At 38.8% G+C, this 14,301-nt stretch overlaps 4 protein-coding genes across 8 annotated transcripts; all 4 read right to left on the bottom strand.

The window, feature by feature from the left end:
* Nucleotides 1–321: 321 nt before the first annotated feature.
* On the bottom strand, nt 322–5,792 carry LOC137731149 (uncharacterized). 2 transcript variants are annotated; one of them, XM_068470253.2, is made up of 16 exons: nt 5,347–5,792; nt 4,994–5,235; nt 4,390–4,856; nt 4,179–4,256; nt 3,912–3,967; nt 3,681–3,800; nt 3,514–3,584; nt 2,952–3,045; nt 2,611–2,814; nt 2,089–2,340; nt 1,644–1,752; nt 1,472–1,539; nt 1,106–1,175; nt 950–1,024; nt 764–855; nt 322–659 (listed from the first exon to the last, which is right to left on the bottom strand). In XM_068470253.2, exons 3-16 carry the CDS (start codon nt 4,723–4,725, stop codon nt 584–586), a joined length of 1,701 nt encoding a protein of 566 aa, XP_068326354.1. In that variant the 5' UTR covers nt 4,726–4,856; nt 4,994–5,235; nt 5,347–5,792; the 3' UTR covers nt 322–583. The 2 variants fall into 2 exon arrangements, with proteins under 2 accessions (XP_068326354.1, XP_088543708.1); XM_088687582.1 differs by having other exon boundaries at nt 4,994–5,156; nt 5,347–5,550.
* Nucleotides 5,793–6,081: 289 nt separating this feature from the next.
* LOC137731858 (uncharacterized) lies at nt 6,082–7,720 on the bottom strand. Its single transcript, XM_068471101.2, has 4 exons — nt 7,428–7,720; nt 6,806–6,895; nt 6,628–6,724; nt 6,082–6,372 (listed from the first exon to the last, which is right to left on the bottom strand). Exons 1-4 carry the CDS (start codon nt 7,672–7,674, stop codon nt 6,231–6,233), a joined length of 576 nt encoding a protein of 191 aa, XP_068327202.1. The 5' UTR covers nt 7,675–7,720; the 3' UTR covers nt 6,082–6,230.
* Nucleotides 7,721–8,306: 586 nt separating this feature from the next.
* On the bottom strand, nt 8,307–10,511 carry LOC137732300 (UDP-glycosyltransferase 708G1). 4 transcript variants are annotated; one of them, XM_068471607.2, is made up of 3 exons: nt 10,229–10,511; nt 10,006–10,128; nt 8,307–9,883 (listed from the first exon to the last, which is right to left on the bottom strand). In XM_068471607.2, the coding sequence occupies exon 3, from the start codon at nt 9,855–9,857 to the stop codon at nt 8,430–8,432; it is 1,428 nt and encodes a 475-aa protein (XP_068327708.1). In that variant the 5' UTR covers nt 9,858–9,883; nt 10,006–10,128; nt 10,229–10,511; the 3' UTR covers nt 8,307–8,429. The 4 variants fall into 4 exon arrangements, with proteins under 4 accessions (XP_068327708.1, XP_088544136.1, XP_088544135.1 ...); XM_088688010.1 differs by having other exon boundaries at nt 10,010–10,128; nt 10,229–10,367; XM_088688009.1 differs by lacking the exon at nt 10,006–10,128 and having other exon boundaries at nt 10,229–10,492.
* Nucleotides 10,512–12,716: 2,205 nt separating this feature from the next.
* LOC137731328 (UDP-glycosyltransferase 708G1-like) lies at nt 12,717–13,868 on the bottom strand. Its single transcript, XM_068470432.1, has 4 exons — nt 13,861–13,868; nt 13,183–13,763; nt 12,968–13,076; nt 12,717–12,858 (listed from the first exon to the last, which is right to left on the bottom strand). Exons 1-4 carry the CDS (start codon nt 13,866–13,868, stop codon nt 12,717–12,719), a joined length of 840 nt encoding a protein of 279 aa, XP_068326533.1.
* Nucleotides 13,869–14,301: the final 433 nt, after the last annotated feature.

Here is a 14,301-nt window from a genome sequence, read left to right as displayed (position 1 = left end):
CACCGTCTCTCATTTTAGTCATTTCGTGATAACTCACCGTTAAATAAGAATGAAATGACAAAAATAGCCTGCTTTTTGTCAAATCATTTTCGCCCATTGTTTATTAAATTGAGGGTATTTTTATCATTTTGGTCTTTATTTAACAATTTTTTCACGAAAATGACCAAAATGATTGACAGTTGACAAACTCAATGAATATTTTTATCAACTTCAAATCAAATCTTAAAGATCAAAGTAAGGAGTTATACTAATCTCGTGGAACATTTTAACTAAAATGCTAAAGGAGAATCAATAGACGAAAACAAAAACTGCATAAAGAAATCTCAAACCAACTTTACATTTTATTGATAATTCATCCAAGACAAGACAAAAAAGAATATTATTATCAATTTCCATCTCTAGGTTCAAACAACATTTGCTTCATAAACAACTTTCCCAAAAAACAAAGGATATCTTTTTCTTCACAGGAAACCGGCAAATTCAACTCCCATCTACCTATAAGATACAAGAAAATAAATTTGAATCAAGAAATCACATGCCATGGACCTCCTTCATTGCCTCATGGAACCCTGTATTCGCAATGCTACGGTCGATGATACACATACTTGGTTCTCGGGTCCACGATAAGACCCTTCCCACCGTTCACTTCCAAATCGTGCCTGCATTGATCACAGGCCCGAAAATCATTAGAATCAAACGTCTGTTTACCTTCCAATGTAATCATTGCATGCTAGGATGGAGAAAAGGAACAAAGAAACTCAACTGGAACACAAAGTCAGGGATGGTCAACTGCTCACGAGGAACATATCGAAAGAGCTGCAGTAATCTATCTACATATACCACTTTCTTCCAGACCTAGAAACATAAGTTAGAATAACATTCACTTACAGCAGGCTTTTGAAGTGATGGAAGTGTTGATAACAAGAATCGCAAACAAACTTAGACATACCACATTGTCCACGAACAGTTGCAGGGCAAATATTGCAGCCTTCAGCCCAAATGTCGGGTGAAGGACGTATATTGCCTATGTAAAAAAGATAAAGATTAGAGACATGATTAACGGACATAGTTCCTAATGCATATGGACAAACGCAGTGATACCTACATGCAGATTACGTTGGTGTTTACGACCAAGTATCTGTTGTACCCTTTTCATCCACCCCAAGTCTGGCTGGCTGCAAAACATGCACGAAAGGATACTCAATCAGTTGCAGAGACATGCTATCAATATACGCTATTAGTTTACTGATCATCACTTGTGTTCATAATTAGAAATTAAAATTCCACCGAAGAAGTTACTTCAATCTACATTAGTTCGCAGTCGTTGTGAGTGTTCGAAAATTCTTTTCTCATTTTTCACAGAAACTGAACTGTCACCTGGAGTGTGAGTATAGAATGACATGAAAAACCTTATGACCCTAGAATTGTTTGAAGTTTTGCATTTTCTGAAACTCAACTATGAACAACTTACAGCTGTAAAGATGCTGCAGAGTGGAAGTATACAATAGTATAAGGCTTTTGTATTAAGGGTTCAAACTCCTGCAAACCAATAAACAAGATTAGCTATACTAGTGGCCAACAACATAACTATACAATAACTCTACAACATATGCAGATTAATCCCAAATTTAATGCTGTATTACCTTAACAACATAGTGTACAAATCGTTCTAGATCAAGACATCGCAAAAGAAAATGTGCCCCCACAACCACCATTACAGGACGACCCTCGCTGTCAACCCCACCTCGGTAACTGAAATAGACAGAAAAATAGACATTAGTTTAAATGAATACATCTTATACAACCATTTAGATGCAACCATTTTTAGATTCATAATATTCCTAGGTTCAGCCACCATTAGGTAGCAACATATCAACATTTGCATTGTTTTTAACAACTTAAAAGCTTCTCCTTTTTTTTTCTGTGTACAAGATATGAGCTAACGGAAGTGCTACTGCTACCAATAGCAAAGAGTAAATTAGAATGAAAAGCACTTTACATATTAGCAGCTGTCCAACTGTGAAAATCTACAAGCTTAAGACTCCACAACTGCCACTGAGTTAATGATGAAAGAGTTATAAATCTTACACAATTTTCATTTCTGCAATTTCTGAAAGATTAAGAGAATTTGCTTTAGCAAGGTATCTTGAATGAAGCGAGTATTCTTCTGCAGCAGACAATGGAGGTCCACCAAGCTCGCCAAACCCAAGCATTTTAGCACAATTCCATCCACTTTGTGCTTGAGCAGTTTTTTCCCATTGTTCCTTGCGTCTCTGATCTGGATCTTTTATTAAGGACATGAAGGCAGGATCCAAATATGAATCCAAATATGATGAGTTCCTATATAACAAATTCAGCAAGTTAGTCAAGGATTTTAACCAAAAGAGCTAATGATAATGGTATATCAAAAGGAACAACAAGCTTGATAACCACAATAACAGAGAACGTAAGTGCACAGACATCTATGAAGTATGAAAATTGACTTATGAAACATGGAATTCTTCAGCAGCTTTCTCCGGCAAGAATTTTCTAGGCATCTCTTGATTAGTCAAAGCTGCCCTAAGTTTTTCTATGATATGCTAAAAAATTCTAATCGAGTCATTGACTGACCTTTGTACCAAGCCAACATCACTCACAGGAAGCTCAACTGGAGCCTGGGGAGGCTTTGGAATATTCTTCTTGGGTAAAGGCTTTATTCTGATTTTACGCTCATCTATAATTGTCTCGCCATTTTCATCACCTACATCTGCAGGAAGCTTCGACAAGGCAATCTCCTCTTCAAGTTTATCTCGGGGAAAGTAAAGCGGAAGTAATCTAGGTTGGGAAAAAAAAGTGAAGGGGAATGATTTCTCAACATTTTGTAACAGTAAAACCAAAAATGGAGTTTATAAGTCACATATATCATGATGAAGCAGCTTGTGCTCCATAAATAAATAACTATTTTTATTAACCTTTTGTATATCTCTGTATCCAGTGATGTGGTAGTACAAAAAACAACAGCTGCGATTTTATCTTTTTGCTTTTCCAGAAAACGTCGTACAGTCCCTGAAAAAAACAGAAAATAGATAAGTTGGAGAGTAAAGAATAAGAGAAATAATCGAATATTCAGTGAACTTTATCCTGCAGCAACTAAAACATTGATGTATTTACATGACTAAAATTTGAGTAATCTGGCACTCATACTAATAGATAAGCAAGTTATATGTATCATTGAATGCCAAAGACATGCACATATTTTAAAGATTGTACCATAATCTAACTCATCATACGAGACTACATCTGCAAGAGATAACAGGAGCCATCCTCACTTTTATTTTGAATATTGGTTGATTGTTATCCTTTCCTTACCATGCGATATTAATGTTATGATTTTGTATATAATCCAACAAAAGCTAGTATCAGGCCTTTCTATTTCCCATGGATGCACAGATATGCTCAATGTACTTCACGTGCTTCACATAATACATCATTGCAAAGAAACTAAATTCTGAAACATGTAAGAAAGTAACTCACTTATAGCAACATGGGCAGCTGGCTCACGAGGGTAGTTCTTAGCTTCTGTATATATACAGCCCATTGCAATGCTACAATACATTGGCCAAACAAAATAAGCTTCACACTTTACAAAGAACAAAACAAAAGGGAAGAACAATCAATAGCACAAATCATCTGCCAAACACCTTTGCAGCCCATTTTCAATGAGAAGTTCAAGGCAAGAACGATAACAATGGCTCAGAGCATTTTCTGCAGCAGTATGGTATTTCACTGCATACTTGGGACCGACAGTATGGATAACCCTCCTGGAAAAATGTACAAGGAAAGAAACATCATTCGTTTAGTCAAAATACATACATGAAAGAGTACTTGTGCACAATGAACTCTCTAAATGAAAACTTTACTGCTGTACCCACCTAGCTGGAAGGTCATACGCTTTAGTAACCTTTGCCATCCCTGTTCTACATCCACCCTGCCAACAAACAAAGGTATATCAAATCAGTTGACTCTTAATAAAAACTAATTCTGACAGCACACCACAGGAGGCTTTAAAAAGCCAACGACATTGAAAATTCCATGTCGTATCCCATTCAAAATCTTCGATTTTACCCATAAATCTGTATTTACATTGCATTTCAAGTTTCAAGAACTGACGAAGAATGTCTGAAGACAAGAGTGCATACCAGTGCTGCACATTCTTCTGCAAGACCAGGTCCAGCCGCAGCATGCAAACCAGGACTACAATGTGCTTCATCCATGTTCTGTAAATCGTCCAATCGAAAAGCATGTCAGACTAGTACAATCTATTAGACACTTGTTTCTTTTACCAATGTCACCAGGTTTATATATCACGAAATCTCTTTCAAAGATTCATCATCATAACCTAGTACTCACCTCATTTGTAGAATTCACTACCGCATCAACTTCAAGATTCCATGGGTTCCCTCTCCATAGATATATCTTTGAATTAATTTCATGGTCAACTGGAAATCTTGAGACTATCCCATTGCTACTGCTCTCTCCCCCAGATTGGGAAGTTAAAGGATCAGGAAAAAACGAATTTGAAAACGAATTTGAAAACGAAGGATCTTCATTGTCATATTCCAAGGAAGAACGATGCTCTGAATTGCTCCACCGTGGAACTTGATCCAAAGTGACAACACAATCCCCGCTATCAGTCGGAGATCCGCCCCTGGTTGCAGTTGTGGCTGTAGCCACAGTCCGGTACATTTTTGTGACTCCGAATTGCAGTCCCAATCCCGAAGCGAGAATCACTAGTAACACCAGAAATTTCAAAATTCAAGCTTTCAACTCCCACATGAATTCTACAATGCTAACCAAACTAATCGCGCAGAATTTCCCTGAAAACGAAAGAAAGAAGCTATTTAACAATCAAATTTATCACATTTATATACAAATAAGATCATGATTTTCAACAAAGTTACACAAGTTAGCTAAAACAAATTTGAAGTTTTACACAACCAAATAAACCCTTTACCTATTTTACCAGTTACAATTCCGCGCGCAATTTCAACCTAAAAATCACTTTTTCTTCTTCCTCCCCTCTTTTTGCTGAGAAGCCCCAATTCCAATTCAAATTCTAATAGAGCAAACTTTCAAAGCACCAAACAGCTGAATTTCTTAGAAATCCCGTTTGGCAGCTGAGAAACCGCAAGAAAATGAAACGAATTCAATTGTCCATTACATAGAACCAACGGAAACTGTACATATAACCCTAGCCTGGAATTTTCCGAGAAACAATTGAAATTGAAGATGAAAATCAAATAAATGAAATTAAAAAAAAATTGAAGAAATTGTAAAATCCGTGGAGAAGAGAGAGGGGAAGAGCACCTGTGTGACAGAGAGAGAGAGAGAGAGAGAGAGAGACAGCTATGATTGCTGGGTCGCTGAGCTTGCAATCCCCATGGGATTTTGGCCAAGATTAGGATATACACACGAATAATGTAAAACTAAATTATTAGTTTTTTATATAATTTTTTTACTGGACTTTTAATTTTTTTTATTTGGTTTTCTTGTCTTTTGTCTTTGATTACCTAGGAGATCTATGTATGCCGAAAACATAAATTGCGTTGGATATCATTTTACTATTATTATAAAAGTGAATAAGAGCGTTATTGAGTTTCGGTTGTAGAGTATATTACATATCTACATATTATGAATTAAGTAAAATAATAATGATACATGAACGCATTTTAAGTTCATCGAAAATTTTCTCAACAACCATCTTTTTCCTACAATTCTTTGTGAAACCATGCATTTTAATGTTTTGAGAAAATAATAGGCACATGAACGTGTTTTCAGTAACATAAATTACCCTTTTGTCACAAATCTTCTTCATACAATTATGAAGCAAAAGTAGAAAAATCCGCATCACTATCACTATGAAATGAAATCATAAATTCAAATGTTTGGAACTTTGTAATTTAAGATTGTAAAAGCCTTTACCTACTTTTTAAAGTTCATTATTTTACTTTATTTTACGTCTTTGTAATATGAAGTATGTCATAAATCATGCAAACACCTGCATAATCCTTTTACATACTAGTGTCTCAGCACGCGCTTAAGTGCATAAATATCATAATTGTATGCTCGTAATAGTCATGGTCGTGTACTCTTATTGCAAATTTATTCATCTCTTCACACGAGAAGATCCTACGAGTTTCTTGGAAATTAGGGTTTACAGAAAGCAGAGAGCTTGCACAAGTTAGTAAAAATCAATCCTTGACACCAGCCTTCTCCTTCAACATTGCGATGAACTTGTCTTTCTCGTCAGGTGTCATTCCCTCCGCTGAGCAATCTCCAACTCCCCACTCCGCTCCGCGTATGCAGTACTTGTCTTGAATTTCCTTACTATTCCTGCACATTTTCAATTTCGATTCACATAACACTTCACAAAGTAACATACGACACGCGAAACATCTGTATTTTGTTTCGACGTTGGAATTGTTGCTCATTCCTTAACAACACGATTGTTTGACGTAAATGATATCGAAACCTCGGTCACTCCTTTGAAGCTTCCAGGCCCGTGCTACTGTATATTTAGGGTTTATGTGTAGCAGTAGCACAAGCCTAGAACTTTGGCGGTTGATCTTATGCGAAGAAGTGACTTACTTTTCTTTGTTGAGCTTGGATTTTTCTAGTAGCTCCTTGAGTATTTGAGTTGATCTGAATCTTGCATCATTTTCTGCATACTTTTTCTGGTTTTCTTCTGCAACAACATTTGGTCACATATTTGAGTAAGCTTGATGAATGTAATTCTCAGTGGACCGGGAGAGGGTGAAAGTTGAACCATTGAAGCGTTTGAGGAAGTCGATTTGAGGCAACTCAGGACCCGGAACTGATTCTATTCCGGTCGATCCTGATAGAAATCCAGCTTCAGCTGCAAACAAGGTACATAAATTTAATTTTTCGATCTTCTCAGCTTCCCTAATTTGAAAACTATGCTAGAGGACTAATACCTTATCAATCATAGCAATTATTCATAAACAATAGTTACAATACCATGATCTGCATTCTGTTCCCTTGGTTCGAAAACAATGGTTAGCCGTCCTCCAATTTAAGGGCAAGTTGCATGGTTGACCGAACGGCCAGACCTACTGTTTGGCTACTTACATGTAAGATGTCATTCATTCTTTTATGTCAATCAGAATTCGAGACATACCAAAACATTTCGTTAAAACTAGAAAAGTAAAAGTTGCTTCGAACATGTCAAATTCTAATTTGTCTACAAACATGCAACTCCAAGAGGCCAAATAGTTTCCTTTTTAAAATCCAGGGACGAAAATGCAACTAGGGTTTCAGGTTGAGGAGGATTGTTACAATTAAGCCTTTTCACATTTGTTATATGTCACTGATATCTCAACGGGAACAAATAAAGAAGAAATAATATTTGGGTCCTTTGAACTACGTACCTGGATTTGAGCAGAGGAGAATGGCAGCTGAAGCAGCCAAAGAAACGGAGCCTTGGAGAAGAACGCGGCGGCGAGACGTCGGAGCCGGAGAAGAAGAACTAGAACAAACTACGACGGTGGTAGGTCTTTTACAGCTCTTTACTTGGACTCTGCTATGCAGGTTACCAGGTTTTTCCCAGACATTTAAATTGGTGCTTGAAATATTAAAGGAAGAGTGGGAGAGAGCTGAAGATGAAGAGGAAGCCATGGTTTTGTTTGGTCCCCAAGCCGAATAAGAGATAACAAGTGGAGGTATATTAACTTATATTTACGGCTTATATCGACCACAGAAGCATACAACTACTTTTGAACGTTTTTTCACAAAACGGCAGTGTATTTGTACTCGTCAATATGTCGTTTGAGGTGACAAAACAAAAACGACGTGTTTTTATTTGCTCTGTTGTTTGCCATAAACACGGGTCGGTACGTTAAGTGTTATAATACAAGTAATTGAATTTTTTTTAAGCATCCAACTACTTGTACTATAATACTTTTTGTATTAACCGTATTCCCAACACACTAAAAAGTTTCTTATCGATTAGGCTTTTGAAGTCTTTTGATGGAGGCAATAGTAGAAGACTTTGAGTAATGGAGTAAATGTTCTAAACTTTGAAAGTACGAACACATGTCATCCGTACAAGTCACTACAAATATGAGTATTTTTTCAATACAACTGTCACACTGTAACGTAATATGATTAATTTATCCACAGTATAGCACGTGTATATATTATTTACTGGACGATGCTTGTAGCTATCCCAAAGTCCACTTCGATGCCCGCTAAATTGTGATAATTAAATGACAATTAAGAAAATGAATGATTCTCGTGAAAATTCAGTATTGAGAACACGTAATTTTCTTATTGTATTGAGGACACATAATTTTCATAAGAAAATTGCTTTGCCTTTATTACTGAAACAGAAACCAGACTCAGAAAACAGAGAAAGCTTGCCAAGACATGCCTCATGCATGTTGCTTCTTCCAATTCTCAATTAGCTGCTTGAACATTTTGTCCCGGCCACCACCGGCTCCGGCGGCCCTCTTAGCCTCTCCTCCAACCCTTTCAGCTTCCACCCTCGGATCTTCACTCTCCATCAATTCTCTAATCTTATCAGCAATCATTTGCCCCTTCACCACAATCCGATCACCACCACCCCAACCCCAAGTTTTGTCCCAAATCCCAACCCCACTCCTCACAACCACCTCTGCATTCACCTTTTGATCCCCATTCAGCGGCCAAGCCAGAACCCTAACTCCGTTCCACGCCGCCTCCACCACCGAGTTCCACCCACAATGGCTCACAAACCCACCCACCGCCTTGTGCCCCAAGATTTCTCCTTGCTCCACCCACCTTCTCACTACAACCCCCCTCCCCTTCACTTTAACTAAATTACCCTCATCTTCCTCCTCTTCCCTGTCAACCAGCTTCTCCTTCACCACCCACAAAAACCTAACCCCACTTCTCACCAACCCTTCTCCCACCTCTCCGATTTGTTCTGTCGACAGAGCTGTCCTGCTTCCGAAGCTCACATACACCACCGACCCATCAGGCTGTTCATCCAGCCACCTCTTCAATCGATCGCCATCACCGACGTCTCCCTGCAGCTTCTCGAATTCACAGGGCACAAAAGGCCCAACAGAAAAAATTGGTGGCAACCTATCAGCCGTACTCACTTTCCCGCCATTAAGCGCGCCCAATGCCTCTGCTTCCAGCTCTTCAAACGAATTGATCAGAATCCCATTCAAATTTTTAAGCTTTGGACCGTCATCCAAGAACAAACTCGAAAAAAAACTGTTTGGATTCAGAAGCAATGGAGGAATCGACGATTTGGAAATTGGCGGACTGATGCCGGGGATTTCAAGAACACCATCGTCCGTGAGCTCTGTTAAAGAGGAAGCTAATTTGTGGTAAGATGCGAAGAGAGACAACATTCTGGCGGAGGTGGTGACAAGAACGTAGGCAGGGAGATGAAAAGGGAGGCTTTCGACGGCGAGGATGACCGGGGAGATTAAACTGATGTCGAAGATAATGGCGGAGGGAGGCGGACAGAGGGAAGAGAGCAGAGGAGTGAGGAGGTATGCAGAGCGGCGGATGGCTTCAAACCTGACGAAAAAAGGGTCAGTGGATTTGGCCGTTGAAGGGTCTAGAGGAAGGAGATGGAACTCGAGCTCACTGACTCGGTCGGGGAAGGCGGAGAGGAAGCGAGTGATGAGTGACGACTCGGCGAGTGAGACTGTGGGGTGGGTCGTGATGAGGGTGAGAGTCAGGGGACAATGGTTTTGGGAAAGCAGCAATGCGGCAAGTCGTAGAAAGGGAGTGAGATGGCCCATGCCGGCGCTGGGGAATAGAACGACATGAGTTTTGTGGAGGAAGTCGCCGGAGTCCGACATTGATGTTTGGAGTTGGAGTTTGGTCTCTGAGGAATTAAAAGAAGAAGAAGAGGCTAAATTATAACTGAATTAAATAAATTAAATTATAGCTAAAATCCCTAAATTAAAGAAAAATAACAAATTTAAAAGAAGAAGAAGAAGAAGTTACAGGCCGCAACAATGGCTGGCTGATAGTTAGGAGGAGTCTCAGGAGGAGTGGCAGTGCCTGGTGTGTCTGCTGCACTTCACACTATCAGGTTTTGAGAGAAGATTCAGACTCCAACCTCCATAGCTGTTTTCCGCACATCCCCAAATTTAAAAACCCAACAAGAACATCTAACAGATATATAATGAAATAATCTGAAACCTTCAGACAAGAGAAGGAAGTTTACCAGAGGGAGATCGCGACCTAGGAGGGAGAACGCGAGCTGGGAGACGAGGAAGATCAACGAGATCTGGGGATTGAAGGGACGCGAACATTTCAGATCTAAAGAGAGAATTAGTAGATAAATATTTCTTTTTATTTGTAAATAGAGACGATTCAGTAGGAATTCCAAATCGAAAATGTGATTCCGAAGCCTAAATTGAAAATTTTTAAGATAGGGAATTTGAAGATCAATTTCAAATTAAAATTTCGAAATGTTTTCGTTATTATTAGTTTGGATTTTCGATTTTGGGTTTTTAAGTTAAATTTTGAATTTTGAATTTTAAAACTTTTTTGGGTCATTGACTAAAATTTGGATTTTTCGTCTAAAATTTTGTTTCCCAATTGTATATCAATTTAAATTTAGACTTTTTACCCTATACTAATTTGGAATTTTATACCAATTCATTCATACTAAGTCAAATTAATATTTCCAAAGTTTCAAACTACTTAATTTCATACTTTTATTTCTAATATGGTCTATTATTAAACTACTTAAATTTAATATTCAACATGCATGCAACCAAAAAAAATATATATATATATATATATATATTCGGTTGAGTTCAGGATTTCTGAATTATTGAATATATAATCCCAATTTTCGTATCGAAAAGTTCGGAATCGGTTTGGTATGAATCTCAAAAACTTCGGTATTATTGGTTTAGATTTTTTCAATATATGATTGAGATTTATTTCGTTTGGTTTGAGGTTTTCGCAAAAAAATTTCAGCCGTACTTGTAGGTGTAATAGAGAGGTCTTGGATTTGATTTTCGCCAAAGACAAATTTGAACTATTATTGATAGTCCATTGTGAGGCTAAACCCTTCCCCTACTCTTAATATAAATATTAGAGTAATAATATTCATACCATATTTTTGTACCACATTTTCATACCATCTTAGATGGCATTTGATGTGAACATCCACATCATTTGAATTAATTATATTTTTAAATTTAGTTCATTTTTAATAAACTAGCAATTAAGAAAAACTAGTTAATTAAATGATGATTGTGGTATAAGAGAAGTCTCTCTCATTCATTTCCTTGGGTTTTGCAAAATTTTCAAATGATGGGGTTGTCCGCATCAGATGCCACCTAAAATAGTATAGAAATGTGATATAAAAATATGATATAAATAATATTACTCTAAATATTATCGTTTGTTAAAAAAAAAAAATTGAAAATAAGGTAGAATGGTCATTTTGAAAAGTCATTTAATTGGTATTGGCAAAAGGCAGGTGTTTCAAAGCTAATTTTTGCTGAGAAATTCTTGACATTATTATGTGGTCTTCCTATCCTTCCGTTTTAATATAGTAGATGTTGTTATTGTAGAACAGTGGATGTCCACTTAAAGAATTAAATAATGAGCCATTGTCTGCTGAAGCTTGCTGCACACTATTCTCATTTTCTATATAAATACAAACGCCTCACAACACCAAAGTAGAGAGACTCACAGCAGAGAGAGAGGAAGGAAGAGGACGAAAGAAAGAGAGAGAGGAAGAAGAGAGGAGAAAATAGTGAGAGTTATCTTTGTAATCTTATTATTCCAAATTATAATGAAAGCATCACTGCTGCTCCGATGACGTACTCCAATCACATTGACTATAGAGGAACATCGTAAATTTTGTGTCTTGTTTCATTTATTCCACTGCACACACTGTCAATTTTACAACAGAAGTGAGATATTAGATTCACTCGGGAGCGGATGTAAGCAAGTTTTTCGCAAGCCCTACTTTTCCATTTAACTTCTGAGTCGAAGCATATAATTGACTATTGCTACCATCAAACCAAATATTGTAAAAAAATAACTCGTTTATGGGTTGTTCACGTATTATAATAAATGTTAAATATCGGTATTAATGGAAATATCGATATTTAAATTTGTGAAATGTCGAAGAATATATTGATATCGATTGTTTTCGATGAAAATTATGATAATTTGTTAAAAAACATGAAAATTTAAATGAAACTTTAGATAATGTAAAACACTGGTTTAAACAAAATATGAATGTTTTTCCGATATTTACCCATATGTCAAAAATATCGAGAAAATCTATTGATTTTAGTTGAAATTTAAGAATTTATTCGATATGAGGTAAAATTTATATATTTGTCTTTGCTTTTTTCCAATATTTCCACAAAAATATTAACCGTATTGAAAAAATCTCAAACACTGATTATGATATAAATGGACAACAAAGTAAAACATTGTGCATAATATCTTCCACACTATTTTTTCATCATTTTAGAGTCATATAAACTTGTACATGCTAAATGGTCACACACAAATTTGGCTACGCTTTTGTTTTTGTTTTTCGTTTTGGTCAAAGGTGTTAATTTTATTACCAACAAACGACTAAATACAGAGGGTCCAAAACAAGTGATACACAACGAAAACAAAAGAACCCAAAGTTACACAAGACAGAGCCCAAAACACTACTTGGAGCCCAAAAACTAAAACACCTTAGCCTTCTGCAGACGCCGCCACCGCTTACACAGAGCATCCTCATCAGCGCAAACCAACGCCCCCGGACCGCGGTCAAGCATCCACCTGCCAGAAACGAAGAAGATGGTGACTACGCTTTTGTTACCAAAACTAGAGAAAGACACAAAAACATAAAAAAGTTTGCCAACCGGCTGCAAGCCTGCAACATTTGGATTTCAACTCAAACCGGCCATACATGCATAAATTCAACTTCAGTCACTAAACCTCCTTCTTCCTCCACTCCTCAACGAGTCTCTTCAGCGTCTCCTCCCTTGCACCACCGGCTCCGGCAGCTTTCTTAGCTGCTTCTCCGATCCTCGCAGCTTTCACTCTCCATCAATTCATTAATCTTCACAGCAATCTCATCTCCGTTCACCAACTTCTTCTCACGGTCGCCACCCCAAGGCCATGATTTCTCCCAAATTCCGAGTCAACATATCTCAGCCACCTCCGCAACCACCTTATGGTCCCCGTTCTGCGGCCATGCAAGGACCCTAACGCCGTGCCACGCCGCCTCAACCACCGAGTTCCACCCGCTGTGGCTCAAAAACCCACCCACTGCTCTATGCCCCAAGATTTCCCCTTGCTCCACCCACATTCTCACCACCAGCCCCCTCCCCTCTATTCTTACCAAATTACCCTCTCCTCCTTCCTCTTCACTGTCAACCATCTTCTCCTTCACCACCCACAAGAACCTGAACCCGCTTTTCTCCAAGCCATCTCCCACCTCTCTGATCTGCTCACTTGACAGAGCTGTCTTGCTTCCGAAGGCCACATACACCACCGACCCATCAGGCTGTTCATCAAACCACTCCAACGGCTGCGGTTGCACTGGATTACCGCCGCATCGATCACCATCCCCATGTGTAGGCAGCTTCTCAAATTCGCAGGGTACGAAAGGCCCGACAGAGAAAACTGGAGGTGACCCACCGCTGATCGCCTCCAGCCCCTCTGCTTCCAGCGCTTCAAACGTGAAATCAGAACCCCATTTAGTGTCTGGAGATTCGGACCGTCCTCTATGAATATATTGGAAAAGAGGCTGTTGGGAACGCAGAGCAACGGAGGAATCGTTGATTTGCGTAATGGCGGATTAATGCCGGGGATTGGAAGAACATCGTCATCGTTGAGTTGGGCTATGGAGGAAGCAAATTTGTGAAAAGATGACAGGAGAGAGTACATTCTGGCGTTGGAGGCGATGATGGTCTAGGCAGGAAGATGGTAAGGGAGGGTTTGGATGACGGGGAGGACGGGGGAGAGTAAACTGATGTCGTAGATGACGGCGGAGGGAGGAGGAGAGAGAGTGGAAAGCAAAGGAGTTGGGAGGTGAGCGGAGCGGCGGATGACTTCAAACTGGATCCAAAACGGGTCAGTGGAATTCACGGTGGAAGGGTCTATGGGAAGTGGATGGAACTGGAGGTGAGTAACTCGGTCGTGGTAAGCTGAGAGGAAGCGGGAGATGAGAGCTGACTCGGCGAGGGAGACGGTGGGGAGGGCGGTGATGAGGGTGAGCCTCAGTGGGCGGTGGTTTTGGGCAAGCAATAAAGCGGCAAATCG

Source organism: Pyrus communis, chromosome 16, assembly GCF_041283825.1.
Source record: "Pyrus communis isolate YQ-2024b chromosome 16, ASM4128382v1, whole genome shotgun sequence".
NCBI lineage: Eukaryota > Viridiplantae > Streptophyta > Magnoliopsida > Rosales > Rosaceae > Pyrus > Pyrus communis.
The sequence above is the reverse complement of the archived record's forward strand: the minus strand, read 5'-3'. Positions and strand labels throughout refer to the sequence as shown.

Coding starts and splice junctions, on each gene's coding strand:
- LOC137731149 (XM_068470253.2), bottom strand. CDS start 4,725: ATGTACCGGACTGTGGCTACAGCCACAACTGCAACCAGGGGCGGATCT. Junction 3,801..3,911: donor GCGTATGACCTTCCAGCTAG/GTGGGTACAGCA, acceptor ACATTTTTCCAG/GAGGGTTATCCATACTGTCG. Junction 856..949: donor AACTGTTCGTGGACAATGTG/GTATGTCTAAGT, acceptor TTATGTTTCTAG/GTCTGGAAGAAAGTGGTATA.
- LOC137731858 (XM_068471101.2), bottom strand. CDS start 7,674: ATGGCTTCCTCTTCATCTTCAGCTCTCTCCCACTCTTCCTTTAATATT. Junction 6,725..6,805: donor CTTCCTCAAACGCTTCAATG/GTTCAACTTTCA, acceptor ATGTTGTTGCAG/AAGAAAACCAGAAAAAGTAT. Junction 6,373..6,627: donor TCCAAGCTCAACAAAGAAAA/GTAAGTCACTTC, acceptor GAAAATGTGCAG/GAATAGTAAGGAAATTCAAG.
- LOC137732300 (XM_088688009.1), bottom strand. CDS start 10,316: ATGTTCGCGTCCCTTCAATCCCCAGATCTCGTTGATCTTCCTCGTCTC. Junction 9,884..10,228: donor TAGGTCGCGATCTCCCTCTG/GTAAACTTCCTT, acceptor TTAATTCCTCAG/AGACCAAACTCCAACTCCAA.
- LOC137731328 (XM_068470432.1), bottom strand. Junction 13,077..13,182: donor TGCGGAGGTGGCTGAGATAT/GTTGACTCGGAA, acceptor ATTGATGGAGAG/TGAAAGCTGCGAGGATCGGA. Junction 12,859..12,967: donor TGGAGGAAGAAGGAGGTTTA/GTGACTGAAGTT, acceptor GTCTTTCTCTAG/TTTTGGTAACAAAAGCGTAG.